Source organism: Embiotoca jacksoni, unplaced genomic scaffold (genome assembly GCF_022577435.1).
Source record: "Embiotoca jacksoni isolate LCO1_2020_lvr unplaced genomic scaffold, fEmbJac1.0.p SCAF_13, whole genome shotgun sequence".
Taxonomy (NCBI): domain Eukaryota; kingdom Metazoa; phylum Chordata; class Actinopteri; family Embiotocidae; genus Embiotoca; species Embiotoca jacksoni.
In genome coordinates this window covers 10657264-10685094 of record NW_027185263.1, presented here as the reverse complement: position 1 = coordinate 10685094, position 27831 = coordinate 10657264, and the positions used below count along the sequence as shown (strand labels likewise).

Genomic DNA, 27831 nt, shown 5'->3' with positions numbered 1-27831 from the left:
AATAACCAACAAACTTTTACGTCCACTTGCAGCAGCACCAGGCTCCTGATAGTGACTGATAATAAACACACTGTAAGTGAACTATAAATTCAGGCAAGCTGAGCTGGTTGCTGAAGCTAAAGCAAAACGTTGAGGCTTAAAAGTCAGTGAAGTCCTCATGTGAGCCAGATGCTATGGATTTATAGCTACTAGTTTGCTCAGGGAGTTGGAAATGCATTGTTATGGATTTCATCAATGCACAAAGGGCATAGTAAACATGCTTACTGAATAAAATACCTATTTATGGTAAAGACAGATTAGAGCGCATGGCTCGTGGCTTCCAGTCACTGTATTTACAAGTTTACATGAACATTTTTATTTAAATGCTAAAAATGTATAGTTCATTCAACAACCAGTGTCAATGAATACTAAAACCCACAGATACCACAAATAAAAACATCAATTTCATAAATCAACAAAATGTCTTAATAATACAAAATACAAGGACAGCAGAAGTATTACATTAAACCAGGAGGTAAAACCAAAAGGTAACATTTGCTGTTTCTCAGTAAAAAGGATTGTCAGTGTGTACAAGACAGGATAGAGAGAGGACATACAACAGAGAGGAGATAAAGTTTGAAATTGAATTTTTTTTTTTCAGTTTGTTTTCTTCTTTTATACAAAATTATGTCATAGATCAGCGACAACAACAGATAATCCATTAATTCAGTTTTATGTAACCAAATGTGATACATCCATGCCAATATAATTTTTTTCAAATGAAAGTCAAATCACCTTTGACTCCCCTCTAACCTAAAACTTGCACATGATTGACAACCTTCCCTTTTCAAAGAATAGATAACAATAAAAGAGAACAAAAGAGATAATTTTTTTCAAAATTGTACTTAATGCCCAGTCCAACAACAAAAGTTGCATTGTCCGTGAACGTCCAGAGCTGTCCACAGTGGTGCAGATAGTGCAGAGACACTGCTCGATAGTCCAGCTGGGGTTACATATGTTTTTCCATCCTCCTCTTAGGAAACGTTTGGGTATGAATCGTGTCATTTCCACTTTACTGGAGAGGTTTGAGTGTGTAACGAGGTCTCACCTCAGACGTACTGCTCTTTGGGAAAAGTGTATGGTGCCACTCCTGGGGGAGGAGAGGACAGACCTGGCACAGAGGGGTATTTAAAGATGGCCATGGTGTGTGAAGGAGGAGAGAAGGTGTTTCTGGGTGTGGGGGTGCTGCTGCTGCTGCTCGTCGTGGTCGTCGGTTGTGAGGAGTGGTAGGGGTGTTGTGGCAGAAATGAGAGAGGAGGGTTGATTGGAGGGGAGTAGGGCTCTGGGTAGTCCTCCTTGTTACAGGCCAGTCTGTAGCTCACATAGTCCGCTGTGTTTGGAAGCTCTTCATAAAACCGTCCTGAATGCTGTGAAGAAATGAGACACGTGTTTCAAAGATGTAGAATCAACACGTACTCTAAAACCAGGTAACCACTATGACGTCACCCATTGGTCATTTTGAGGCTTTGAGTTCAGCCTTTTGGCCATTGCCATGTTTCTCAGAGCCAGAAGAAGTAACCATATATGGGCAAGCTGGGGAGGAGCGAGGGGTGGATCTGAAACCCCAGAGAGCATCTATTACACGCTGTCGCACTCGACATAGACACTGCTTTCAAGATGTATTTGTTATGTCTATGATTTGTAATAAAATAGATGGAAGAGAAGAGAAGGCCCTTACATACAGTACATGCATTCTTATACATTGTAGGTAACAGTACAGACGTACTAATATGATCCAGATTAATCCAGATTAATCTCCAATAAGAGCTTTGTACAATAAATGCACATAATGCTGTTATAGTTATCCTATTAATAACCTTTTTTAAGCCTGTTAATTCAAGCAGTAATTATGAACATGAGTGGTTGTTTGTAGCATTAGTTACCCAACCTGATTTAGCTTCTTCTTGGGACTGTGTGGACGTGTACAGATTGTTTGAGAATAAAGGAGCCATCTCTACCCCAAGTAAAGGTCTATTCAGCCAGAATTATTGAAAGCACCAATCTTAGTGTACTGTGACTTTACTGGCTGAAAACACAAATTCTCCTAAAAAATAAGTTAAAAAAAATATATATGTATTTTTTTTTTTTACAAAATCTCTAAATATGTAATAAATGAATTCCAAACCCAGTACATAGGTTACCTGGATGTCATCTCCTGGCCTTTTCCTTATCGGTTGAGACAGTTTTTTGGACGGAGAGTCTTTTCTGATCAAAGAGAAAAGAGATTAAAAGATGTATTTAAAAAGCATATAAACCCCATCGGGACAGACAAACATGTGAAGTAAAGGAAAGGAGCGATAATGGACTGACTACGTACGAGGAGTTGTCTTTTCTACTTCTTATTTTCAGCACCAGGACTGTGATGGTAATGCCCATTAGCACGCCAGCAGCCAATAATAAGGCGACAACACTGATGACATCACTTGTTGCGATCTGTGGTAGTGGCTTATCTACAGGGAAAACACAAACAACAAAATCAACATCAATAAAAACGTAAAGAAACACGTTCATTGTTTACAGAAGTTTGGAGTTCCAATAACTGACTTGCATTAAAAAAAAAATTGATGTACAGTGCAGGACAAAGTGAGTGAAACAGATTATTTCTTGTTGCTGAGGTTATTAAAAAGATTACTAAAATATATTATTTTTTAGTAATATTAGCAGTGGCAGAAGTAGTAATATTAAATGTCAGGTGATCGCAGTGAACCATACCTATAATGCTGACCTCCACAGAGCCTGATCGCGTCCCAATGCTGTTGGTCGCATCACACACATAGGTTCCTTGCAGGTCGTATGTGACCGGCCCTTTCAAGGTGAGGACGTTGTCTTGGATCACAGCATTACTTGGTATAGAGCCATTGATCCTGCAGAATAAATACACAACAAAACTTAAATAAGAAATGCACAGATGTTGTTAAACTAAGGATGTTTTTCATCAAACTTTGGACATAAAAGTAGGCCAACAACACCAATCAAATACAGCTGAACAGAAACAATACAAAAAAGAAAGTGAGTGAGAAGGATAGACTTTTTATATACCCAAGGAACAGGAATCAGTTTTTATCATATTTTTTAAGTAGCCAAATGGATTCGGCGTCTTGGCTTTATCTGAGCAATGTTTGAAGCTGCTCAGGGCTCCATATCTCAAATATAACAATCAGTCAATAACTCTCTTTGAGAACTATTGGAAATGTGGTTGTGAAATGCATAAATTAAGTTTAAATGTATAAGAACAATGAAATTAGTTTGGTTATTTGTAAACGATAGGTGATGCAGGTGATTTAAAGACACTGTTTTGAAAGAAGTAGTCAGAATAATCAGACTGAATAGATTCTGAATTATTTTAGTGTTATAGACAAATGGGTATTAACCTTTTGCCCATTGATGAGTTACGATGAAAAACTGTATTTGAATACAGAGGTTGATTGACATGTCATATTCTGATTTTTAAAGATACTACATTACACTGTAAATAGAAACTGAACACTTCCTGTATCTGTTTCAAAATAAAATTCCTCTAACGTTTCAGTACACAGAAACCCTTCATTTCTTAACAAGGCTTTTATTCTTAAATTAGCAGGATTGTGTTGTGACTGAAATGAGACAATAACACTTTAGATGTGTAATAAAGAACAACCGTTGAAAATAGCAAAGTTATATTGTGAACTTTATCAAACAAAAGTGGTTGAAATACTGTATATATTATTGACTATTGTATGTAAACTTGCCACCGTAGGAACAGCACTTACACAACCTTAGAAATGATCCACAATTGGTGTGGTCTGATACTTGAACAAATAGCGCTACATCCCTTGTCTTTTCTTGCACTTTTCCTAAGTATGGGTATTTATCAGTCTCATGTTGATCAATATATTGTACAAAACAGAGCTGGAAACAGCCTCTGACACAACTCTGATGAAGGAAATGGACGTGGTCTGCACTTCTCTGCACATGTTCTCAGAGTAAGAGACAGTTCATCTGTGTAAAATGCAAACAACTCTGTACTCACAGTCTCCACTGATAGAGAGAGACGGCTGGGTTGGCATCGGCTTGGCAGCTCAGCTGGACGTTCTCTCGGTTCAGATACCAGTTTCCATCAAACCCGTCCACCAAAACATCTGGTTCATCTGGTGCACGCATGCAAATAATTTTGTTTTAGCTTATAATGGTATTGCGTTGTACTTCATTGATCTTACTGTTATGTGCTCTTTCAGTATGAGAAAGACTTACACTGAATATCGAGGGTGACGCTGTCAGTGTAGACCTCCTCGTTGTAGATGGTGACACAGGTGAGAGTCTCCCTGTGTGTTTCTCTGCTGGGCACCAAAATGTAGTCACTCTGAACAGTGAATGTCCCGTCCGAGTTTCTGTACTCACGGGTGGTCACTTCTCCAGGGACCCTCGTCTCCCACCTGCTCACATCAACAGAAAATTAGTGTCACAACCCGGACGTAGTACATTGATACGTGTGTACAGTAAACATCCAGCAAAGGTTTAATTTATGGCGGGTACCGGAGGTGGATATACAAGAAGAAAAAGACAAAAGGAGCAGAGCATTCAGACGGGAAAGAGAAGTTTTATTGGTGACAGTAAGGTATTTGCCTGAACTTAACATTTTTCAAAGTATGTTTTAAAAGGGAAGGTGAATTCAAATCACGCACCTGATGGTTCCAGGTGGCTTGCCATTGGCAGAGATGCAGGTGGCCACTGGGGTCTTCACATTGGATGAACGAGCCACCAGTGTTGGCGTGGACAGACTCATCTGAGTTGTTGGGCGAACTGAGGGAATACAAATGAATAAAAGCAATTAGCTGATTATTTTCAAAGCATGATAATATAGTATAATGTCTATCCAAACTGCTGCTAACAGGTAAGATGTGTCATTTTCATCTTACAGTTAACATGAACATAAATAGTTAGTTTGGGGGGGTTTTTTGTCTTCAAATTTTCTTTTTTACCAATCTCCCCCATTAATTTGATTAAACCTGTAATTCCACATTTAATATTCTCGTATCGTCTCCCTTACCGTAAACAGTGAGGTTTACTGTGTTCTCTCGGTTCCCTGCGGGGAATGTGGTGTATTCACAGATGTAGGTGGCCTCATCATTGAGGCGGAGCGAGGAGAAGGTGATGGTAGTGTCTTCGAGAGTCGGAGTTCGTCGCCTCACTGCTGCGTTCTTGAAGGTGACGCGGTCCCTGTAGGGCGGAGCCACGGACACACCCAGGGACGGATTTGCGATGGCAACGTTCTGCTTTGTGCCGTTCACCAGTTTCTGCCATGTTACCTTTAGAAAAAAGGACAAATGAAGTGGAAGCGATTAATGATGGGGAAAACAGGACGTCTGACATGGGGTGTGTGTAGTACTGTTTAAGTATGTAAGGTCTCAGCAGAGCCAAAGACACCTGACTCACAACAATACAAAACAATATAGATGAATGTGATATGGTACATCCATATTCTGCCCACAGGTTATTACTGATGCATGCAATTATACGATTATGCCAAATGATTCTGGGGGTTTTATCCCATTAACTACAAATATTTTGTATGAATAATAACCGAAGCAAGCTTTCAAAGACAACCGCAGATTTTTAGATGGTCTTCCCCACAGATGACCAATATATCTAAAGGGCAGAAAGCTTCCAAAACTTGCAGTGTTATATTCTTGTTAAGAATTTATGTATATCCTGACAACACTTCAGTGGAAATGGCCAGAAAGATCAGTATCTTTTGCTGTCTTTATATGTATTTATTTTTATAAATTCATATAAACCATATGTGTTGTGAAGTCAATTAAAAGAGGATGAAACAGTGATAGTTAAAATTGATTGCAAAACTAGTCAACCAATTCTGCACACACGTTACAACATTTTTATGCACTCTTTCTAAATTAGTAAGAATTTATATTGCACATAAAGTTGAACCTGTTTTTATTTCCTGTAACATCTCTGAAGTGCCATTTGCAGAGGTTTTCCTTTCTAAATTTAGGCTCCTCAAAGTTGTGTTTGTGCTGATTATCTGAAATTTTGAGTAAAATTTGTGATTTTAATCTGTATACATTTAGTGTATCCCACATATTCTGGTGGACAATACCTGGGAGATTTTGACAGGTGGGGAGCTGTTGATAAACCGACAGCGGAGATCCACCTTTGAGCCAACATACCCCGACTTCCCATCATCCATTTCCACAGTCTGTCCATTTATCCCTAGAGGAGAAACAGAAGAGTTATAGACATAAAAACACTTTCACCAATCCCAGGCACACAATCACACACAAATGCACACATGCTGGCAGCATCAGACTAGCATGCTTTAAATTGTTCATAGTCAGCACTTCATCTTCATCAGATGAAGTGAGCTGAGCTGTCAGAGGTGATGCATTTTAGCAGCGTAGGAGGTGAGCTGTGATCGAAGGTTGCGGATTACAGGGAGGTATAAATAAGCACGATTTGTGTGGCTACCGTTCCCACTGACTTACTGATCCCCTTTAATAAATCCACAGCAGAGACACGGCCACTTTCTGAGTGCACATGAATCACGTGTGTTTACTAGTGTCTGCCAGAAAAATGATGTAACATCGTATTTAATCTGGAAGGTTCACAAAGAATAAAATAAATATCAGCCACGATGTAGGATAAAGAACAATGATTATACAAAAAGTAAAAAAGCCCGTACAGCTGGTTATGAGTGATACGCACGCACACACACACACACACACACACACACACACACAGACACACACACACACACGCACACACACACAGACAGATACACACAAAAAGTAATTTTGTCAAACATTTATAACCACAAACCAGACAGCTCAAAATTCCTGATGCTGGATCAGACAGAGAGAATGCAGTATACACCCAGGGGTGATATACAAATATAATGAGGTGCCATCATTCATGTTTCATCCTGCAGTTAATCGGGGATTATTGATCAGTCCATTAGTGTTCCAGTTTACTTTCATATCACAGAAGCAACGATCAAAAACACCCCAGGCTGTCACCACAGTCAGAAAAACTGAAGCCCTTCATCATCACATGGTCCTCTTGTTCAGCACACTTTGATCTGAAAACCATATTTTGGAATCCGAAGACTTCTATAAGACTGTGTGGAAGCTTCCTCCAGAACTGTGCAAAGTTATTGTAGGGTCACGATACACAAAACTTGAACATGAGTTACTTGCGGTGCCATTTAGAAAGGTTTGACGAGACTTTATTTCAGTACTGAAACGTATCGAGATTATGTACTTTTGTAATACATTACAGATACACAGGACTTTACCTCATGCAGTGTTGTGTGTTAAAAAGTTTCAAAACTGCTGTTGAAGGAAACTGTGACGCTCATGTAATCAGTATTTGGTCTGATATGTATTCAATAAAACATACTGTAGTCAGATAGAAATTGTACATGAAATCATAATGTGCACAGAGCGATAGATAAGAGGAGATAATTTTGACCTGAAGGTTCCTGAAGGCCTGATAAAACAAATATATGATCTTCCAAGGTTATAGAGAGGGAGCAGAGACCGGCACAGTGGTGTCTGAGGGTTCAGGCAGTGACATTCCTGATACAAACAAGTGGTTCAGATAATTAGGTGTTTTCCTGGCAACCGCTATGGAGATGACCCAGGAATATTTCAAAGTTAGACCAATTTGAGTGGAAATGTTGACGGATCCACAATATCACAGCCCTCTAAGAGGAAAAGAGGAAAAGGTTTAGAAGAATATGGAGCAAGAAATACTTTCTGCTATCTGAATTCAGGGCCTTCACACATCAGATTAGTATTTTGTACTCTCTGTTATCTTAACGATAATGTGACACAGAAGTAGCACGTCCATTCCTCTGACTTTGTTTTGGTTCATATTTAACTAGAAGCGGATATTTTGTAAAAGTTGAGACACAGAAGGAAATCCACAACACTGCGCTGCATAGATAATGCTCTAAAACAACTTAATATTATGTTTTTTAAGTGACCTTTTCATACCAACAGTCAACGTTGGTTTCGTTTGATCATGAGCACAATGAGTTTCAAAAGTTAAAAAGATGGTTATATTTACCGAAGCAAATTTTTGTACCCATAACCCTAATCAGCCCAGTAAGACTAGATAACTCTAGATAACTTACTACTGCATACGTGAAAAAAGGTCGTATGAATTCCTTTATGGTTCAACAGTGAGCTGTGCGATGTCTGGTGGTGAGTTAATGTCGGATGGGGTGAAAAACTACAAGTCTGAAATGAAACAAAACTAGACGTGTGGAGGTAAAAAGAAGTGAGCTCAATTGACATCTATAGCCTGCTCCTCGTCTCTTTGAGGCAACTAGCTTCCTACATCAACTACTAATAGCATCAATGTGGGCACCAGAAATTACAAAGAAGACAAATAAAAAAAGATTTTATTATTTTTTTAAAACTGCCCATCAGGAGTCAGACAATCCCATAAAAGTGCAACACTAACAACACTCGGTGAAATAGGCTTACTTTTTGGATTTTTTTTTTTTTTTAATTCTTTTAGTTTACACTAACATTCCATTAGAATACATTCCCATTTACATTTAGGGAAAATATTATATTATTTATTAAAGTAAAAAGTTTGATTTGATGTAATAATTACAATCAATGAAATGACTATCGTGTTGGATTTAGGGGGACTGTTTGGGAGAGATGGAATATAATAATTATTATGTATTCATTATTTTGTTATCACCGGAAACTGATACTGCGTTCGGATTGTCCACTCGTCCACTATATAGCATACAACATGGTGGACAAGTGGACAGTCTGAATGTAGCAGAATCATTTTTGTTACCTTCGAATGAGCACGTCGTGTCTACAAAGGGAGCGGGTCCCTTTCTATGGAGCCCATTTGTACTGCCATGTTTCTACAGTAGCCCAGAAGGAACAAACCAAACACTGATCTAGAGAGGGACCTTCACATTTTTCATGAGTTTTGTGGCCACTAACGATTCTCTCACATACTTATAGAAGGGAATGAGGCAAGAGAGTTGGCTGCAATTTTCAACATCGTTGCTAAATACCACTGAATGCGACATACTGCCCTTTTAAATCTTTACTGAACAGACATAAAGTTCCTATATCCTACAAGTGGTCAATCACCAGTAGAAATCAGCATTTTTCTCACAATATTGTATAAATTACAATTAATAAAAGGTAATTTTATTATTTTACTTTGACTACATTAAGCGTACAGTAGAATGCAATATGACAATATTGTTTCTATGGTGCTTGAATACCACCCTGCTAAGACCTACAAAACTTGAGAGAAAATGTTGATGATTTTACTGAGCTGTCAAATCAGTATTTCATTCAAAATAGACACGAATTTAATTGGAGCTAATGTTGGATTGATATTAGATGCTAAACATTGATTTATTAAACATAAGCATATATTCACTAAGACAAGGCACAGCATGCAAGTTCTTAACTGGTTTCCAATCATTTGAGAGATCAAAACACGAAAACAAAGCCCCAATTAAATTAGGATAAGAGAGAGTGTATTAATTCAGTACTTTGATAGATTTGTTTGGTCATGTCATTTGATGTATATCTAGATAAAAAGCATTTAATATGCTTTTGTGCATGTTTGCAAACAGTCACGCAAAAGCAGGGATAGACCTTAGAGGGACTTAGCTGCACTGCTGACATCAGTCAGGAAAATATGACTAACATCATCCCGTGATCAATTGCAACCTGAGCCATACTGTATGTGTTTTGTTATATTAATAAATTTAATAGTTTTGTGTTCGAGCAACAGTTCACTACCTGACATGCCCACTTAATAAATGCATAGGTCACCGGGAGGGAAGAGGGCCAGCAGTGGGAGTAGATTACAGCATTTAGGATATTAAACTGCATCTGTATCAGAGACTCCATGGTCCATTTGCTGCTACATAGGGACAAGTCACCATTACAAAGTGGTTTTGCGAAAATATTGATTCAACCCTTAAATATGTGTTTATGCGTGAGTGCTTTTGAGCCTCCATCATTTAAAGTAGTAGTACTTTAGTAGTTTAACTATTTCATCGCTATTAATGTTGTCAAAATTAACATTTAAAATGCTTTTCTAATATTTACTAAATGCTTCATATGTGTCTGTTGTATATGTAGGACCTTGATTATGCCATAACAATGATTGTTGTTAGACTAAGAATTTAACTGAGAGCTGTTTTGTGTATTTGCGATAATGACACAGATTAACAGAGATTTGGTTCCATGCTACAAAAAAAACCCTGATGAACAGGTACGCTGAACTCAGATATGTTTTCAGAATTTCTCTATCATCCATACTGTTTTGTTCCATGCTGAAATTTCTCCACTCGCTCCCCTTTGCCCCCTAAAGTCTGAACATTGTCCCCCACCCTTTACCCCTCTCCCTTCATCGCACAAGCACACCCATATCCAGCTCCAGCACTTTATAAAAATAGACTCAGGTACAATCTTTGCGCTATTGACCCGCATTTGCACTACATTGCAGTCAAGCGTCACTGTGGTTGTTGTCTGTTTTTATTGTTACATATTTATACTTTTCTTGTTTTATATTTTTATTTTTGCACACTGTGGGACTGTGAGAAACAATATTTTGATCTCTCTGTATGTCTTGTATGTATGGTGAATTGACAATAAAGTTGACTTTGACTTTTGACTTTTAATTTGACCAAAATTATGCCAGTGAATATAACCGATTCCATGAAAACATGTCAAATCCACAGAATGTGAATATAACTGGCAGAAGATCAACATCAGAAACAAAGAGGTTGTTTAGATGAAACATTTGCAGCTCCACAATACAACACTGATTTGAAGGTGTTTGAAATGTTGTTTTCTCATAAACACTTTCATTTGTTTGGTTTAATTTTGAGCTGTTGACAAGAAATTTGATCTTGACAGTGTTCAGTATGAGGCTCACTAATTGTACCTCTGATGAATGAAATGTAAGGTAACATCTGGTAAAGTTGTAGAGCAGGCATTTTGGAAAAGGATGATAATATCTGTACAATAGGTTTTAGAAGTACTGGGAGTAAGATTTGTTACATTTGGACTGAGTCAGGCTGGCTGTTTCTTACTGTTTCTAGTCTTTACACTAAGCTAGTCAAACTATTCCTTTAAATTATGTCTTCTGGGGTGAAATCTGTGGTCCATTAATGGCTGTTTGGCTTCACATTCATCACCAGATATACGTGTTTTAGCCACCGATCAGATCTGGTTAAGATGAGAATATATATAATATGTTCAGTCATACAGAAAAGTATCACTATGATTTCTACCCGTCGTTTCAATACCTTTCACTTGAGTGTGATTTTTCTTCTTAAGACATACAACTGAATCCTCTCCACTGAGCTTTTTGCTGAGCTGATTAGGGGCTTAAGGTGAGGCCACAACCAACAGACAGTCTACCTTTCTGACACACACACACACACACACACACACACACACACACACACGCACGCACGCACATGTACACACACACACACACACACACACACACACACAAACACACACACACACACACACACACACACACACACAGTTTTATATCTATTTTGCCCCACATTTCTCTGACCTTCTTCTCTTCCACTGCCTCCACCTCCACTCCCATTCATCTTTTGTTTAGAGTATGGGAAATGACCTCACCAGTACACAGGACAATGATCCGTAAACAGCAGTGCACAAGCAAGAGACAAGCATGGGAACGAAACAAAACAATAGCAATATTGTTTCAGACTTGAATGTGCAACAGCATGAGCAACGCAACAGATTTTATTTACATCCTGAGTGGATATCCTCCATCTTTCTTCTTCATTATGTGATGATCTAATTTGAACATTTTCTTGTATGTGATAAGGAGGCAGTGACAGGTGTTATTGTAGGATGTTGAATAGAAAATATTCCTTAAAGTTTAAATATTTGCTCATACTCTCTACCAGTGAACTTTTTCAAAGGATAGATGGATTAATTAATGAATCAACTAATTATTGCAGCTCTACCTAAAAATCTTAGAAAGGCTATTTAAAACCATAATGTGACAAATATATAGAGATTAAAGTAAACCCATTAAAACAGCAGCCATAAAAAATGAATGTATTGTTTAAAAAGTTGGTTAAAATCAAGCTGGACAGGTCTGTTAATGCTGAACACAATATGGTTTAACAAGGGAATTTGTAAGTTAAATTGGTATTGTTTTCAGCTAGTTTACTGTGAATTGAACATCACTTTTGAAATAGATGTGATCGGTACTCATCAGTTTAATTACCCACAGTTTTTGGACTGATTTATTAGAAAATTACTGTGAAGAGAAAGTCAAAGAACTAACTGAACTGTCACAAGTCGTGTTTTTAAGTATTTAAAAGTATATGTCTAAGAATAAGAATATCAGTGATGTCAATGTCTGCAGGGATGCTGTTATTAAAGACCATAAAATGTCATATTTCCCCGCAGAACTGACAAAACAGACGACTTCTTCCTTCAGCTTCACTCACTTGGCTATGAGAGGAAAATAATAACCTCACACGAGAGCAAGAAGAAGACAGATTAACTGTTTAATCTTTAGGTCATCAAATCTGTGATTGATAGGGGATTACACACCCTGCTTGTGTCTTTGGCCTTGTGACATACAATGCAGGAAATCCTGTGGTGTAGCGAGGACTTACTGACCCGCACAAAAAACGCACACAATGCTCAGACCTTCCCCTTACGTAGCTACAGGTAGCCTGAAAGTGACGGATGCTCTACTGCCTGTGAATGTAGTACTATTTTATTGTTTTGAAACAAAAGATTGCCCAGCGTGACAGCACAGAACAGCATCTCAACCAACAATGAAAACTGACTTTTTGATATCCACTTTACCAAATTATGTGCGCTCCTATTCATTTTTGCCAGATTGAAATGGACAAAAAAAACCTCTCATTTCTCCTCTCATTTCCCCCCTAAATTGATTACAATCTCTCATTGTTTTTGATTGGCATCTCAGTGCACACGTGTGTCTGTGTGTGTGTGTTACACACCCACGCATTTCTGTGTTTGTGTGGGTGTGTAATCTCTGTGGCACTGCAGGAACGTGGAGTGTGCGCTTGGCCGGTGTTCAGCGGGCAGCTCACAGGATTATGATGACTGCTGCATCTATGTTTGAGACATGAGAGCAGAATACGAAGCCAAGAGAGAGACGAGATGGAGAGAGATGAGGAAAATGTCTGTGGAGGAATATCAGCTGAGGGAGAGACAATGAGGCGGAGAGGGCTTCAGATTTTCTCTGGAGAGAAAGAGGCGCACCAAAGAGGCAAACAAAAGAGGGAGAGGGCAGAAGGGTTGTGTGTTTGTGCTGGATTATTTCTGTGGGGTAGCGTCTGTGTGTTCCAGCTGTGGACAGTGGATTATGCTAAAATTCAGGAGGATGTCTGTCTGTTGGTCTCAGTGAGCCCTTTCTGTGCCTCTCTGCAGAGCAGGATTTCAAACTTTTATGCAAAGAGGAAAAACACATTGACTGGCTGTGACAGCTCTCACATTAGCCAGGTGGCACCCTACAGCAGCTGACAGGCCTGCGGAGGTGCTGTGAGTCGGCATCAGCCGGGAGAAGATAGATACTCTGCAGCAACAGTCAGTAGGCTGGGACTTGGCAGCAGTCATGTTGTTACACCCTTCTGCTCCCTGTGTTGCTCTAATCTACTGCTCTGTCCTTCAACATGACAATCCTACACACATGGCGCAGCCTTACACTCCCTAATAGCACATACACACATGTATGCACACCAACAAATTACTGCTCAACTCGCAGAGCCAGGTTTATCACTGACCAAGTGAAAAAAGCAATCACAGCAGATGTCACAGGACATACATATGCTGCCACAATCACTTTTGTCATTACGTAATATGCGTACCACCGTCCCCCCCCCCAACCACTATTCTGCTGCCACAACTCCCAGCTGGCATAGCTGTGAGTTTGGATCCAGCTTAGTCTGATTACACCATGCATTCAAACACACACGCTCAACACTTCAAGATGTGGAAATGCCATCTGCAGCAGCGACCACGTTTCAGTGTGATTACAGCAGCACACCTGTTGATACTGGGCAAGTGTAGTTGACTGGAGACTTAAGTATTGCTCATTGTAGTTCAAATGATTTAGAAGTGCAGATGAGCAAAGTTTGATGTTGACATATTGTCACAGTCACACTGAAAGAAGCAAAAGTGCAACAACAAGCATTTCTGGAAACAAAAAATGTACTTTCTCATGTCTAACATTAATCTAACATACATCATGAACCCCTTCAAAACGCTTTATGAATTAACGATTTACTCAGTTAGCCTAATGACTAAGGATCACTGGCCATTGATAAAAACACTTGGGTTGCCACTGGCATGAAAAACAGAAAATAGCATTTGGCAGCAATGATAACCATTCAACGAGATTGTTCACAACCAGGAAACCCAAAAGTTATTCTAATGAATGGATCATAGATCAATATTGGCATGTTGTAGTTTGATCATCAAGTGATAAATCACAATATATAAACCACATATATTTGGTGGTAAATTGGTATTCATAGCTGTACTTTCTTCCTGTACTTTATTAAAAAAGATGATGAGGATGATGATTAGTCTCCTATATGATATGTAACATTTGTGTAAAATAGACAAGACACTATTGCCACTGTATAGTCATATAAATACAACATTATTTATCTAAATTTTAGGATAAACTAAAAACAACATGTTTATACTACCATGCTCACAACAACACAGGGTACAGAGGGTTATGAACAGAGCTCTATTTGGTTCAACAATTACCTCTTGATTTTTGTCAGACCCAGATGGATTAACCTTCTATACTGACTGTTAGACATTACATACACATTCCTGAAATGTTTTTTTTTTTTTTATTGTCTGTTTGTTTGCAAATAGTCTTAATCTCCTTCTTTTTTTTATTGTAGATTTGATACAAGGAAATCAATCCTTCACCTGGATTCACTGCAGCACTGTCACATTCAGGTGCTGATAAAAATCAAAGCATCTTACCTGGAATCACACAAGTTGTTATCAGGAATATCCAAAGTGCAGTCCTTTCCATGCCAAACCGCGGTGTCCAGCTTCTCGCTGTGGTTAAATTCCCACTGTGAACTTGTTTTACCCCTCCTGCCTCCCAGACTGAGCGCACAGCAGCAGGTTCAGCTTCAGGACCTCCTGTCGGGGTCCAATCATGTATCCGACAAAACGAGCACACCCTCCTGATTCGCAGCCTGGAAAGATTTCTCAAACTTGTCGCCGCGCCTTGTGTCACTTTTTCTTTCTCCCCCTCTAATTCCGGCCTCCCTCTGACTGATGTCGGAGCTGCAGCAGGCAGTGTCTGTCCGCCTGCGGCTTGGCGGGGATAAAGCAGCTTAACGCGTGGGCAGATTATTTCCGAGATAGCCTACCCCCAGCTCCGGCTGACAAATATCTGTCACTATGTGAGGGCTGAGCTGAGCAGGCTGGTGTACACATATCCTAAAGAAAAAAAAAAAAAAAGAGTCGCAGTCAGGCTATTTTAAATAAGCAAACTCAATAGTCGCAATTAGAAGCTCAGACAGGGACGGAGCTACAGGAGTTAAAGCCCCCAGGAACTGTGGGCCTCCTGCACTGTGCTGATGTCTAAATACACTGCTGACTGACTCTTTAATGAATGAATGACTCAATCAAAGAATGGGGAGCGCCTGAGGTGTCACAGGGAAAAAGTAATATGGTCATTTATGAAGTCAATTTAATATCATATTTTTTTATTTTGCTTCCTCCTCTCTTATAAAAGCATTATGTAGAAATAAAGAACGTAAACATAAAGTTGGGTCTGACTATATGACAGTACCATCAACATGTTTTATTTTTGTTGTTGTTGTTTTTTGTAGAGAAACAGTCCACAAGGCCAAGCTCCGGGTAATGCCTATCTCACAGATAATACAACATTTGGTTTAACAGACTAAAAGTAGACTAAATAAAATCCAAATAAAACAGTAATCATTCCAAGTAATTCACAGTGGGAGTGTAAATAGTGTGAAACCATTGTGGAGACTAATTACATCCTCTGTATTTAAGTACAATTTTGAGATCGGCTACTTGTACTTTACTTGAATATTTCCATTTGATGCTACTTTATACTTCCAATACACTACATGAACTACTCCACTGCATTTATTTGACAGCTTCAATTACTTTTCAGGTGAATTTTTTTTGACACAATTGATAATATAATGCTTTTAAAATTCAACACATTGTTAAAGATTAAACCAGAGAGACTTTTTTGGCTTCTGAAACGGACAATGCTACTCAGGAATATTACCTGAAATAACTTCCAGATCATGGAATTGTAAATGGACTATAATGGTATAAATGTGGCTAATCTGTCTGTATTATTCTTTAAGTAACCTGTCTAGATATTGTCCTGCCTTCTGCACAGTGCATGCTGGGATTAGCACAATCCTCTGTGATTGTGAAAAGGGGGTAAAGAGAGTGAAAAAGTATTCTTAGGTTTCGCTCCAAAATGTTCCACTTTATTGACGCAATTTCTTTCTATGTAGCAAGTATTCATGATTTATATTTCCATAATGTGATGCTGACGCAGTTTATTTTAAATATATCTGGTCATATTCGTGCATAACACCACAACTAAACTTCTCATGACCTAACAGTGGCACCTTGTGATGCAGAATGAAAATGTGCATCCAACGTACTTTGAGAAATTCCTTTTGTTGGCCGTTAGGTGGAGACATTGAGTCGCTCTAACTGAGTCGTTTGCTATGACTGCTAGAAATTTCTTGAGGGGCACAAATTCATTCTGTGGATGCTATCTGTGCATTTATGCCAACTGTGTAAACATGAGGTCAATAATGACATTTCATTATATATTCTTATAAAAAAAAAAAAATAAGCCAAGTCACTCGACCACAAAAAGGACAAAGTTATATGATTTTTTTTTTTTATTTTTTTTTTATTTTTTTTTTTTTTAACATATATTATAAGAATCGCTTTAATTCTTTAGAAGTCATTTATAATGCAAATGACTCCCTCTCCGAATATCTACAAACATGAAGGGCAAAGCAGGACAGAAGGACTCTGGGAATGAGACAAAAGTGGGAAGTGAGGACCAAAGAGAAGAGACAAGGTCGTGGGAAAAACGATGACGATGACCGAGTTTTGCCTCGGCACGCTGTCGGACAGCCTACCCGGCCGGTGTCCTCCGTCAGCCACTGCAGAGGAGGAAGACGAATCAGCGCTCCCCGGTCCACGCTCATACCTCCCACTCCCTCCACATCCCTGTGTCGTCCCACCTCGACTCAGAAGTGTGATGCTCTGCAGTGCTGCACGCTGAAGCGACTACTATCAACTGTTTACTCTCCAACCAGACCAGAGGGCACGCAGGAAAGGAGCTGCTCCATCATCCAGCCGTGACAGGAGGTAAGGCTCCTCAGACATGTGTAGCTGCAGCTCAGATGTGAGGACTAAAGTAGTATCATTATGACATGGAATATGCTAAGACATGTGGAGGTGCGCTGGGCATGATAAATACAAACTGTGTCAAAGGAAATTGAAAAATGGGAGGCAATAAAACAGAAGAGAGAAAATATCTGTCACCTTTAGTGTCAAGTCATTCGATTTGGCCACAGGGATATCAAGTTCTACATACAGCCGAGGGGGAGGACATTTACAACAGTTTAAATCAGAGCATCTCAACCATCTTGGCTTGTAGTCCGATCAACAAATCCATGTTTGCTGTAACAAAAGAATGATTTTGTCTTGTTAGTGCCTCTCGTAACTTTTCACCCCCATCTATTTTGTCTCCGTACTTTAAATAACATTATGACCTCACCCAAAATGACCTCGCATCCACCTGGAGAGCCCAAACTACATGGATTATAACTCATTTTCATGTGTGTGTTTAGTGTTTATATTCTATATGTTGCTTGTTCTAATTAGCTTTTTTTCCTTCTCATTTCCCCTCCTTTGCTTCAAAGTTGGATGGGTGCTTTTCCATCATGCTCAAGTCTCTGTTTGCGTTTGGAGTGCTGGGAGGTGAGAATCATTTTTGAGAAATCTTTCTGCGCATAATGAGGTTTAAAATTGACTGTATCTCTATGTATGCTCTCATCTCATGTGTCCTCTATTTGTGCTTTTCCCCAGTGTTGCTGATCCCAGTGCAGTCTGATCGGATCACCGTGTGTGTTGAAGATGACAACAACCTGAGAGTCGACTGTCTGATCGAGCCCAAGCCCAACAAAATCACCAGCTACGAGTTCTCTTGGTCCTCTGGAACCAAAGAGTCCCTCATTAACACCAACGTGTCTGGCTCATCAGCAGACCCGCAGTTCAAAGACAAAAGCTACGTGGAGGAACTGGATCCTCAATTCTACAGAATGACCCTGACCGGCTTCACAGAGAAACTCCCACACAACACCACCTACTTGTGTAAAATATCCGGAGTGGTTGCCAGTGTCAATGTGGAGAAAGGTTGGTGGATTGACTGTGTGTATGGGAGGATTTGAGGGAGTGAGCATGTCAATAAGTAAGTGGGAGACAAATTCAAGAAGTTTTTGTAAACTGCTTGCCTCCCACTTTTTTTCCTCTGCAGAGCAACTCATTCCGTGTTCGGCTGTCAGCGTGTTTCTGAAGAACTCCTGGTCCTGGATCGTTTGTCTGCTGCTCTTCTTCTATCACACACACAACTAAAATAAAAAAATAAAAAACATGCGGGCTTGTGAAGGCGCACGCACACATCTAACCATGCCTCCGCTTCCACCCATATCCACAAACATCACCAAAGTAATGCCACATGTTGAAAAGATGCTGTCAGCAGCTTGTAACTTTGTCTCTTCTTGTGCTTTCCTCCCACGAGCACTGAAACAGCATTAAAATGTTGTCATTAGTGAAATGACCCAAAGATGAATCATGTTTCCAGATTTGCATAATGCTGCAGAGCTGCACACAATATGTGCATCAATACACTGAGGAAACCTGTAAATATTACTTTGGAAGATGGAGCATTTGTTTTTAATAAAGGGATGCTATGTAACGTATGTGAATTCAGAAGAATATGTGACCCAGATGGAAACTATGAAGTTCAACATGACTTCATACCGCTTTCTGTATCTACATGCAACTTAGAGAAATGTATTACACTGCAATAAACATGTGAAGTTAAGGTTTTAGATTAAAGTGTAAAAATATATATATATATACACATCTCTTGTGTTGCGTTTCATTCTTACAACATTGAACCAAAAGAGATTTAATGATGCTCCGTTCCATTTAAAGCCACGCCAACAAGAAAGTGCACAGAGGTCACATAATTGGTTAAATCTAGATTGAATCATTTCTATGTTCCCCAGCTCTATATAGCACATAATGGGAACCTCAGTCACACGCTCCCCAGCTCTGTTTCGATAATTACGACATAAACTATTGCAGGTTCGGTTTGAACAGGGCTCCTCCATTGAGCTCATCTGTGTGGATTAAGAGTCTATGATAGACCCCATTCCAAGAAGACAGATTTAAATGCATTTAGTCACAAAAGGTTGAATTTATTAAATTAATTATAGCAGCATTATATATATATATATATATATATATATATAGAGAGAGAGAGAGAGAGAGAGAGAGAGAGAGAGAGAGGACTCATCTGGCTCTACAGTCAATACCGAGGCGCTCTTGACCCTCAGCGCCATCCGTAGTTTCCGACAAAACAACGATGGCTGCGTCCACTGGTAGCAGCAAAGGACCAGAGCTTTCTAAGGCTGAGTACCTAAAACGTTATTTATCAGCCGACGACGATCCCAAGAAATCCAAAGGGAAGATAAAGAAGAAACGACGTAATCTCCCCGAGAAAGGGTGAGTCGATGGGAACATTTACACGTGTCTGTGGTTGTTAGCTGTTTAGCACTGCTCACTGTTTCCAAACTCCGTGTGAGTAAAAAACAACAACACAGTAACTCACATTTACCTCTCTTATTAAAGACTAAAGATAGTAGACGATGACATAGACTGGAAACAGATGGTCCAAGAGCCGACGGAGATTGAAGAGGATGAAGAGGAAGCTCCAGTGGTAAGCGTTTAGCTGTGGTTAGCTAGCGGGCTAGCCTGAGTCCATTCATCCAGTAGAAGTTGTCAGTCTGTTGACTTCTTCATGTGCACCATAATCACCTGCTTCATGTGCACCATGATCACCTGCTTCATGTGCACCATGATCACCTGCTTCATGTGCACCATGATCACATGCTTCATGTGCACCATGATCACATGCTTCATGTGCACCATGATCACATGCTTCATGTGCACCATGATCACCTGCTTCATGTGCACCATGATCACATGCTTCATGTGCACCATGATCACCTGCTTCATGTGCACCATGATCACATGCTTCATGTGCACCATGATCACCTGCTTCATGTGCACCATGATCACCTGCTTCATGTGCACCATGATCACCTGCTTCATGTGCTTCACTTGTATGTAGTTTCTTATATTTCACGTCAACATTTCATGACTTACATGAAGTCACCTGTGTTGACTCTAAAGAAAGTTTTAAAGGATGCACGAGCTTTCAAGCACCACTGATTAGATTTGACTTTATTAATCCCACAGTGGGGAAATTTGGTAAATACTGTAGATAGTTTGGCAAAATTCATCGCGTTACATCACCGCGTTCTGCTTTAAAACATAATCTTTTGTTGTCTGCTCAGATTGCTGAGGTGATTGATGATCGACCAGAGGAGGTGAAACAGCTGGAAGCCTTTAGAACCAGCAACAGATGGAAAGTAATTGGAGGTAAGTGTTAAAAAAAAAAAAAAAAAGTGGACAGAATCAGTCTGTGCCTGTGTGAAAAAGATTGCTGTTTGCTATAAGTGTCCTCTCCTGATAGCTGATGAGGATGAAGACATAGAGGCGGGGAAAGGAAGAGACTCTGCAGACGAATCTCCTCCCAGGAGAAGTCGCCACGACTCTTCAGACGAATCTCCTCCCAGGAGTAGTCGCCACGACTCGCCGGACTTGTCGCCTTCGATGCAAAAGTCAGGGAAAGTGCAGAGTAAAGGTAAGTAATAGAAGTCATTTTTAACCACCAGATGACCCTCCAACAAACAGTATCTCAACCTGTTGGTCAATGGGAATATGTAAGAAATGCCCTCAAACTGAGAGGTTATTACAGCTTGTCTCCAAGCAAGTAATTGCTTTTAAGTTTTTATTTGTATAATAATACTGTGTATCATGATTGGTGAGATAAAAACTGGCCTAATGAAACAGAAAAAAAACTTGCTTATGTTAAGCGTGCAGTCATATAAACACTTTTCTGAAAAAATTGCCTATTTCTTTGTCAGATTCATCGCCTGCCAGAAAAAAGCCCAGCTCATCGTTATCCAGTAAAAAACATTCCCCTGATGCTCAGCAGCCCCCGCTGGCTAAGAGGTCTCAGAACAGGCACGATTCTGACTCTGATCAGTCGCCCCCACGGAAAAAAACAGTGAGGGGACAAGCTTCAGAGGCCGACCAATCTCCTCCAAGGAGGCGCTTGAAAACAAGACGAGGCTCTGATTCTGACCAGTCTCCACCCAGGAGGCGGCCGAAGAGTGCAAGAGACTCGGATGGAGATTTGTCTCCACCTCGCCGACCTGGCCAATCACAGGTGAGTAAACTGTTAGATTCGTATGAAATCTGATTTGCCTCAAATAACTTTGAGTGTTTTCATTTTTATTTATTTTTTTGTTCTACGGGGCCAGGGTATGCTTTCTGGTGGGAAAGCAGGTCTGGTTTCTGTAGATGTTTTAAGGAAAGAGCAGGAGGAAAACCGACGCAGAGACAGAAACAACCAGCCACTGGAAGGTCGGTTCAGCTTTTCTCTTTTAACATGCTGTTTTGTCACGCTTATTGGTGGTGGCGCTTTGCATCTCGTATCATCTACACGACTTTCTTTTGTCATGTCTTGATTAGCTCTTGTAAAGTTAAATGATAAAGTCTCTACTGAGATGTTTAATCATTTTTCTGCTCCGAGTAGATGAATCTCGCAATGCCCAGACGGTGTTCAGGGACAAAAGCGGTAAAAGGAGGGATTTGGATTCAGAGAGAGAAGAGCAGAAGAAGAAAGCTGGAGAAAAAGCTGCAAAGGATGAGAAATACGCTCAGTGGGGGAAAGGGTAAATCGGCATCATCACAGTGTGATTGTGTACACATAAAAGAATTGAAGTGTGTTGTGTGCCTCAGTGATTTCAGTGAAAATGTGTGTATAGGTTGGCCCAGGGCCAGATGCAGCAGCAGAAGCTCGAGGACGCCGTGCATGAAGCCCAGAAGCCGCTGGCGCGTCACCACGATGACGAGGATCTCGACCGCATGTTGAGAGAGCAGGAAAGGGACGGAGATCCAATGGCTGCGATGCTCAGACGGAAAAAGGACCGCAATGTGAAAACACAAGGTTTTAAACAATAACATTTTTTTATTGACTTATTTATGTTATTTAACCAGGTAAACTTTGAATTTATCAGCCTCTCAGTACATATTGTTAAACTTTTCTTCTTCTTCTTTTTTTTTTTTTTTTTTTTTAAATGCAGAGAAACCCCGATATAGAGGCCCTGCACCACCTCCAAACAGGTTCAATATTGCACCAGGCTATCGATGGGATGGTGTTGACAGGTACAGTTTGCATCAGAACAAAACTGCATTGGATGCATTTTCAGTGTGATGAATGTGGCCTTCTTTTCAATGTATACATCAGATTGTTAGTCAAACTATTCTATTATATTTCATAAAGAAGCAAATTTAATTGTTCAAAAGCTGTGATCACAATTTTAGGTTCAACCCTGACCTGAACCTCTGACTTAGTGCTTTAATTGTTGCAGGGATTGGGGGTAGATTTGCAACATTAATAGTGGTATTTTATTTGTGTCTCGCAGGTCGAATGGTTTTGAACAGAAACGCTACACGCGGATGGCCGATAAAAAAGCCGTCCAGGAGGCAGCTTATAAATGGAGCGTGGAGGACATGTAGTGTCATCAGAAACTGATGAGTCAGGAGCAGAGCTAAAGAGCAAGACTGCTCATCATTCAAATTTCCCTGCTGTTAAAACAAATACCAATTAGACACATTTAACGCAACAGAATTTACATTTTGAAATAGACTGAGGAGGTTCTTGTTTATCTTTCCAGTTTGACATTGTACAACAGACATCAGATTAAACTGTACATAGCAGTGAAGTGACCGCATCTTAATGATTTTCTAATGACTGAGTCAGTGTGGCGCCTAAACAGATGTTTTTCACTGTTTTAATAAATAATGTTTTTGTAAATTTTTGTACCAAGAGTGTTCATATACCTCAGTGGAAGTTGTAATTTACATAAATAGGGTTACCATTCAGTCGTTTGTATGATTGCGTCTGAACAAATAAACACTTAACTGGAAGTATTTTGTTGTAAGCTGCATGCTGGCCAATGAGTGTGGTTTACTTGCTAGTGAGCTTTGTGGAGTATTTAGCATCTTAAGAGACAGACGCTGTATTTCCCTCTGGAGTTGTTGGAGACTTGGATGTGACTGAGGACACGCTGTTTACACGGTAAGTAACAGCCCTCCCTGAGCGGGTATTTTTGTGTTCAAGACTGAACTTCAATGCGCATCTTTGAAGCTGGTGTGTATGAGAAGTCACGAAAGTTGTAAGGTTGAAAGAATATCAGCCATTTAGCTCACATATTCAATTCATCAGATCTGAATGAACCTGCGTGTGTGCATGCGTGCAGAGCAAGAGATCACATGTTGATCACCTAAACTATTTTTGTCACTTTAACTTTTCATACTTATCATCAGATAAAGATCTGGGTCCTGTTTCACGAAACCTGGATAAGGGATTAAGAGGGGATTTTCCAGGTATCCTGGTTTAGTTAAGCCTTGGTTCGGTATCACAAAGGCAGTGGCACATAAACAACCATGGAGATTTATTCTGTGAAACTAGCCTGGTCCGGACCAGGCTAACAGCCAGGCCTACTTCATCTTAGTGCCTTTCAGTCAGTGTTTACTCTGATCAGAAACCACTTTCTTACAGTTATTCCCTGTCAGAGGGAAGCTTTGCTACGAAATAAATAAAAAGTTTACCTTTATAAAGACTACTGTTTATATTATTACTTGAATTTTTATTAATATTTTATTCCACTCCGTGAGATGATTAGAAACGGACAATAAAGTTGCACACGTGTTTTAAATTAAGTCATGAAGGCAATAAAGTATTAAAAGATGGGTGTTTCTCCCTTTACAATCGCGTGCCCTTGATGACGTCATCGATGATAAAAACAAAAACACATACAGGCTTTCTGATGAAAAAAGGTGTTTCAGGACAAGTCGGACCTCTCGGCTTTTTATAATGACTGCCGGCATGAGCGTTCCCAAGATTCATCACCGCAGATCACGGAGCTCTGACCGTCCTACAGATCATCTCTACGGGGCTAAACATGTTTTCAAGTGACATGTTTCTCTTTATGCTGCAGGAGATGTTGAAAATCTGAGCAAAAACACTATTTTATCTCCGTTAGAAGATATATTTGACTTCAAAACAATATTCTCACATCTTCATTATCTTCCCATAGAAGTATGTGCGATATTAAAGAGGAATTTTACTAAATCGCAGGTACAATATAATGTGTAAGTGTGTGTGTGTGTGTGTGTGTGTGTGTGTGTGTGTGCGCGCGAGAGAGAGAGAGCGGAGTTTGTCATTTTTTATGGTGAATAATATAAGTAATATTAACTTCCTCTGCTCACTTTTAAGGCAGTAACTCCTTGAAGCATATAGTTATGACAGTTTTAGTTCAGATCTGTGGTCGGTAAATATGTATTTTAAGGAAACTGCATTTTGCCTGTCCACTACTGTTTGCCACAACCTTTTGATGTTCTTTAATTAAAGCAGCAGTGTTCTTTTTCACATATTGTCCTTTTCCTCCTCGTATGCTTCCATTAAGAGCAGTTTCTCACTGGAATTAAACAAAGAGCACGCTTCTTCTTTTTTTTTTTTTTTTTCATTTCTCCATCAGTGAATCTGTGATCTACCTCGTGGTCTTTTGAAGACAGCCGTGAATGTGCATTTATCCGGATTAACTACATTTAGTTTGAACTCGCCGCATCTGATCAACCAGGCTTGGCAGTTGTGAAACAGATGAAGCCAGGATGTACCGACTGTGTTAGATCAAGCCTGGCTTTCAACCTTTATCCTGGATTTCTTTATTCTGCTTTTGTGAAACAGGCCCCTGTACTTATTGGTTTGCTTGGGTACTTTATAAATGAGTAATGATATGTTGAGGCCACTGATCTCCAGCAGGTCTTACTGAGGTGGAACCTTGAACGAGAAATGTTAGAGGGAAATCATAATTGTGGAAGAACGCTGTACTTTTCTAAGGGTGAAGGATCTTTTCAAATATCTGAAAGAAAATGGACTGCGCAAAATATTTTTTTTTGTTGTGAGCTTTATTATTATTACTTTCATTACTATTATAAATTTTCGTCCTCACCTTTACACAGTAGGTGGCAGTAATATACCTTAACGCTGGATGCCTCCCACAATTAAAGAGAGCGGAACCTTTGAATTGTGACAGACGAGTTCGTTTCATTACGGAGTATTTTATAGGCTGCACGCGCGGCTTCCTGATCATTTGAAAGAGTATAAACATTGAGCCACGCCACGGTGGTTCTGCAGCAAACTATTGATGGACGTAGATCAATAACCGTCTCGAAAACTATTGCAGAAACACGTCCAACTTCCGGTTTTTCACTCTGGTTAAGATGGTTGACTGGAGTCCGTTTGCGAAAGTGTACGACCCGCTGAAAGCTGGCAGCATCGACGGCACGGACGTGGAGCCCCATGACCGGGCGGTGTGGAGGGCCATGGGTGCCCGCTACAAGCCCAACAAAGGTGTCGTTGGAGACCCACTGCTCACCCTGTTTGTAGCCAGCTTGAACCTCCAGACAACTGAGGATAAACTGCACCAAGTGTTCTCCAAGTACGGAGACGTTCAGCGGCTCCGGCTGGTCCGGGACATCGTCACGGGTTTCTCCAAGGGATACGCCTTCGTTGAATACAAGGAGGAGCGATCCCTCGTCCGGGCCCGCCGGGAGGCATACAAGCTGGTGGTGGATCAGCACGAACTCTTTGTGGACTTTGAACAGGAGAGAAACCTCAAAGGATGGGTGCCTCGGCGGCTCGGCGGCGGACTGGGAGGGAAGAAAGAGTCCGGACAGCTGCGCTTCGGCGGCAGGGACAGGCCCTTCCGTAAACCCATCAACCTCGGGGTCGGCCCGGTGCAGGAACGGGGAGGCGGTGCGGTTGGAGGGAGGGAGTGGGACAGACCCGGGGCGAGAGGCAGGGAGGACCGGGACCGGCACAGGGAAGCCGAGTGGGGACGGAGAGGGAAGAGGGATGACCGGGACAGAGGCCGTGAAAGGGATGACCGCAGACACAGGGACAGGAGCAGACACCGGGACAGGAGATGAATCATATTTACACGTAGTACTGATGTTGTCATGCACAGTGCAGCTGGCTGCATCAAATTAAGGGATTTTTAATCAAAGCGGAGGGTAAAGGAGAATGTGACTTCTCTGGTTTCCACAGAGTGAACTGATCTATGGAAAGAAAAAGCTTTTCAATCACAGAAAATATTCGTATGGCGTCATGAAATCAGTTTGGGTGGATTGTCAATTTTCCTGGCTGACATTCTTCAGATTGTTCTGTAATTGGATGTCAACATATAGCTGCCATACTCTTGAGCATTTTAGTGTTTCTCAAGGAAGTCTTACTTACTGCAAACCAGTGGTGTAAACTGAGCAAAACTGAGTCTATTATAATATATAGATCGATACAATGATGTCCAACCAAGTGAAGCCTTACACCTCCTGCTTTAAAAATGTTAAATCTGCAACTGAATGAACAAACCTGACAATACATTTTATTTTACACCCACAAAGAACTGGACTGAACTGTTTTAAAGTCTGGCCTGCATGTTTATGACGGTTACTAAGGTGGGCAGTTTAACAATGAAGACACCCCATTCATGATTTTGCTGCTGGTTGGATTATTATGCTTGTTTAACAAAACAAAACAAAAAAAAGGCCCCAATGAGGCTTTGTGCAGCATCCACAGATGAGAGAAGAAAAGCAAATAAACAAACAAAAAAACTTAAAACACAATGTTTTATTTTGCTCAGTCAAAAAGCCTATTAAAGGAACTGTGTATTTCAGGGGATGTCGGCTTCATCTCTGCCTCTGATTGGCTCTGATCCTCATATTCGTACCCCAATCATCTGATTCATTATGCCTAAAGCTCAGCAACAAAGTCAATATGTACGAGCCAGTCAGAGGCAGAGTTGAGCAGGTCTTTCCAGAAGGTGGTTTGGGACAACAACAACAAAAAAAGAAATGCATTGAGCAATGTTCTCTTCCATGGCACACGCCATGTTTCTACGGTGGCTCAGACTAGACAAATCAATCACCAGCTCAAGAGGAACTTCTGTGTTTTTCTGTCACCTGAACCAACCTCGCCATTAGATGGTACTAAATCTGGTCTTGTCTTTTGTTTCTATTTCATATACAGCACATTTTCTTATTAATTGTGAAGCAAAAAATACAACTTCAACCAAATGTAAAGGAAGGAATTAGAATTCTGAAATTGTCCGTTTCCTCACCATTAAAACTTGTTTTTTAGTTGGGTTTTCATGTTGTTTGTAGAGTTGGCTGGTTTTGTTTTTCAAATATTTTCAAAGCACTAATTTGTGATGAAACTTTTTCTTACCAT

General features: G+C 40.2%; 4 protein-coding genes across 4 annotated transcripts; 3 read left to right on the top strand and 1 right to left on the bottom strand.

The window, feature by feature from the left end:
* Nucleotides 1-141: 141 nt before the first annotated feature.
* On the bottom strand, nt 142-15428 carry nectin1a (nectin cell adhesion molecule 1a). Its single transcript, XM_069145588.1, has 10 exons — nt 15075-15428; nt 6134-6246; nt 5066-5324; nt 4701-4818; nt 4270-4451; nt 4049-4166; nt 2752-2903; nt 2357-2489; nt 2181-2244; nt 142-1406 (listed from the first exon to the last, which is right to left on the bottom strand). Exons 1-10 carry the CDS (start codon nt 15124-15126, stop codon nt 1089-1091), a joined length of 1509 nt encoding a protein of 502 aa, XP_069001689.1. The 5' UTR covers nt 15127-15428; the 3' UTR covers nt 142-1088.
* Nucleotides 15429-17282: 1854 nt separating this feature from the next.
* LOC138195937 (uncharacterized) lies at nt 17283-19265 on the top strand. The gene is made up of 4 exons (XM_069145587.1): nt 17283-17483; nt 18041-18098; nt 18207-18533; nt 18655-19265. Exons 2-4 carry the CDS (start codon nt 18062-18064, stop codon nt 18750-18752), a joined length of 462 nt encoding a protein of 153 aa, XP_069001688.1. The 5' UTR covers nt 17283-17483; nt 18041-18061; the 3' UTR covers nt 18753-19265.
* Nucleotides 19266-19758: 493 nt separating this feature from the next.
* On the top strand, nt 19759-23488 carry bud13 (BUD13 homolog). Its single transcript, XM_069146407.1, has 10 exons — nt 19759-19910; nt 20037-20124; nt 20765-20849; nt 20944-21114; nt 21398-21702; nt 21797-21899; nt 22072-22210; nt 22304-22485; nt 22622-22703; nt 22964-23488. Exons 1-10 carry the CDS (start codon nt 19771-19773, stop codon nt 23055-23057), a joined length of 1389 nt encoding a protein of 462 aa, XP_069002508.1. The 5' UTR covers nt 19759-19770; the 3' UTR covers nt 23058-23488.
* Nucleotides 23489-25650: 2162 nt separating this feature from the next.
* snrnp35 (small nuclear ribonucleoprotein 35 (U11/U12)) lies at nt 25651-27732 on the top strand. Its single transcript, XM_069146405.1, has one exon. The coding sequence runs from the start codon at nt 25827-25829 to the stop codon at nt 26532-26534; it is 708 nt and encodes a 235-aa protein (XP_069002506.1). The 5' UTR covers nt 25651-25826; the 3' UTR covers nt 26535-27732.
* Nucleotides 27733-27831: the final 99 nt, after the last annotated feature.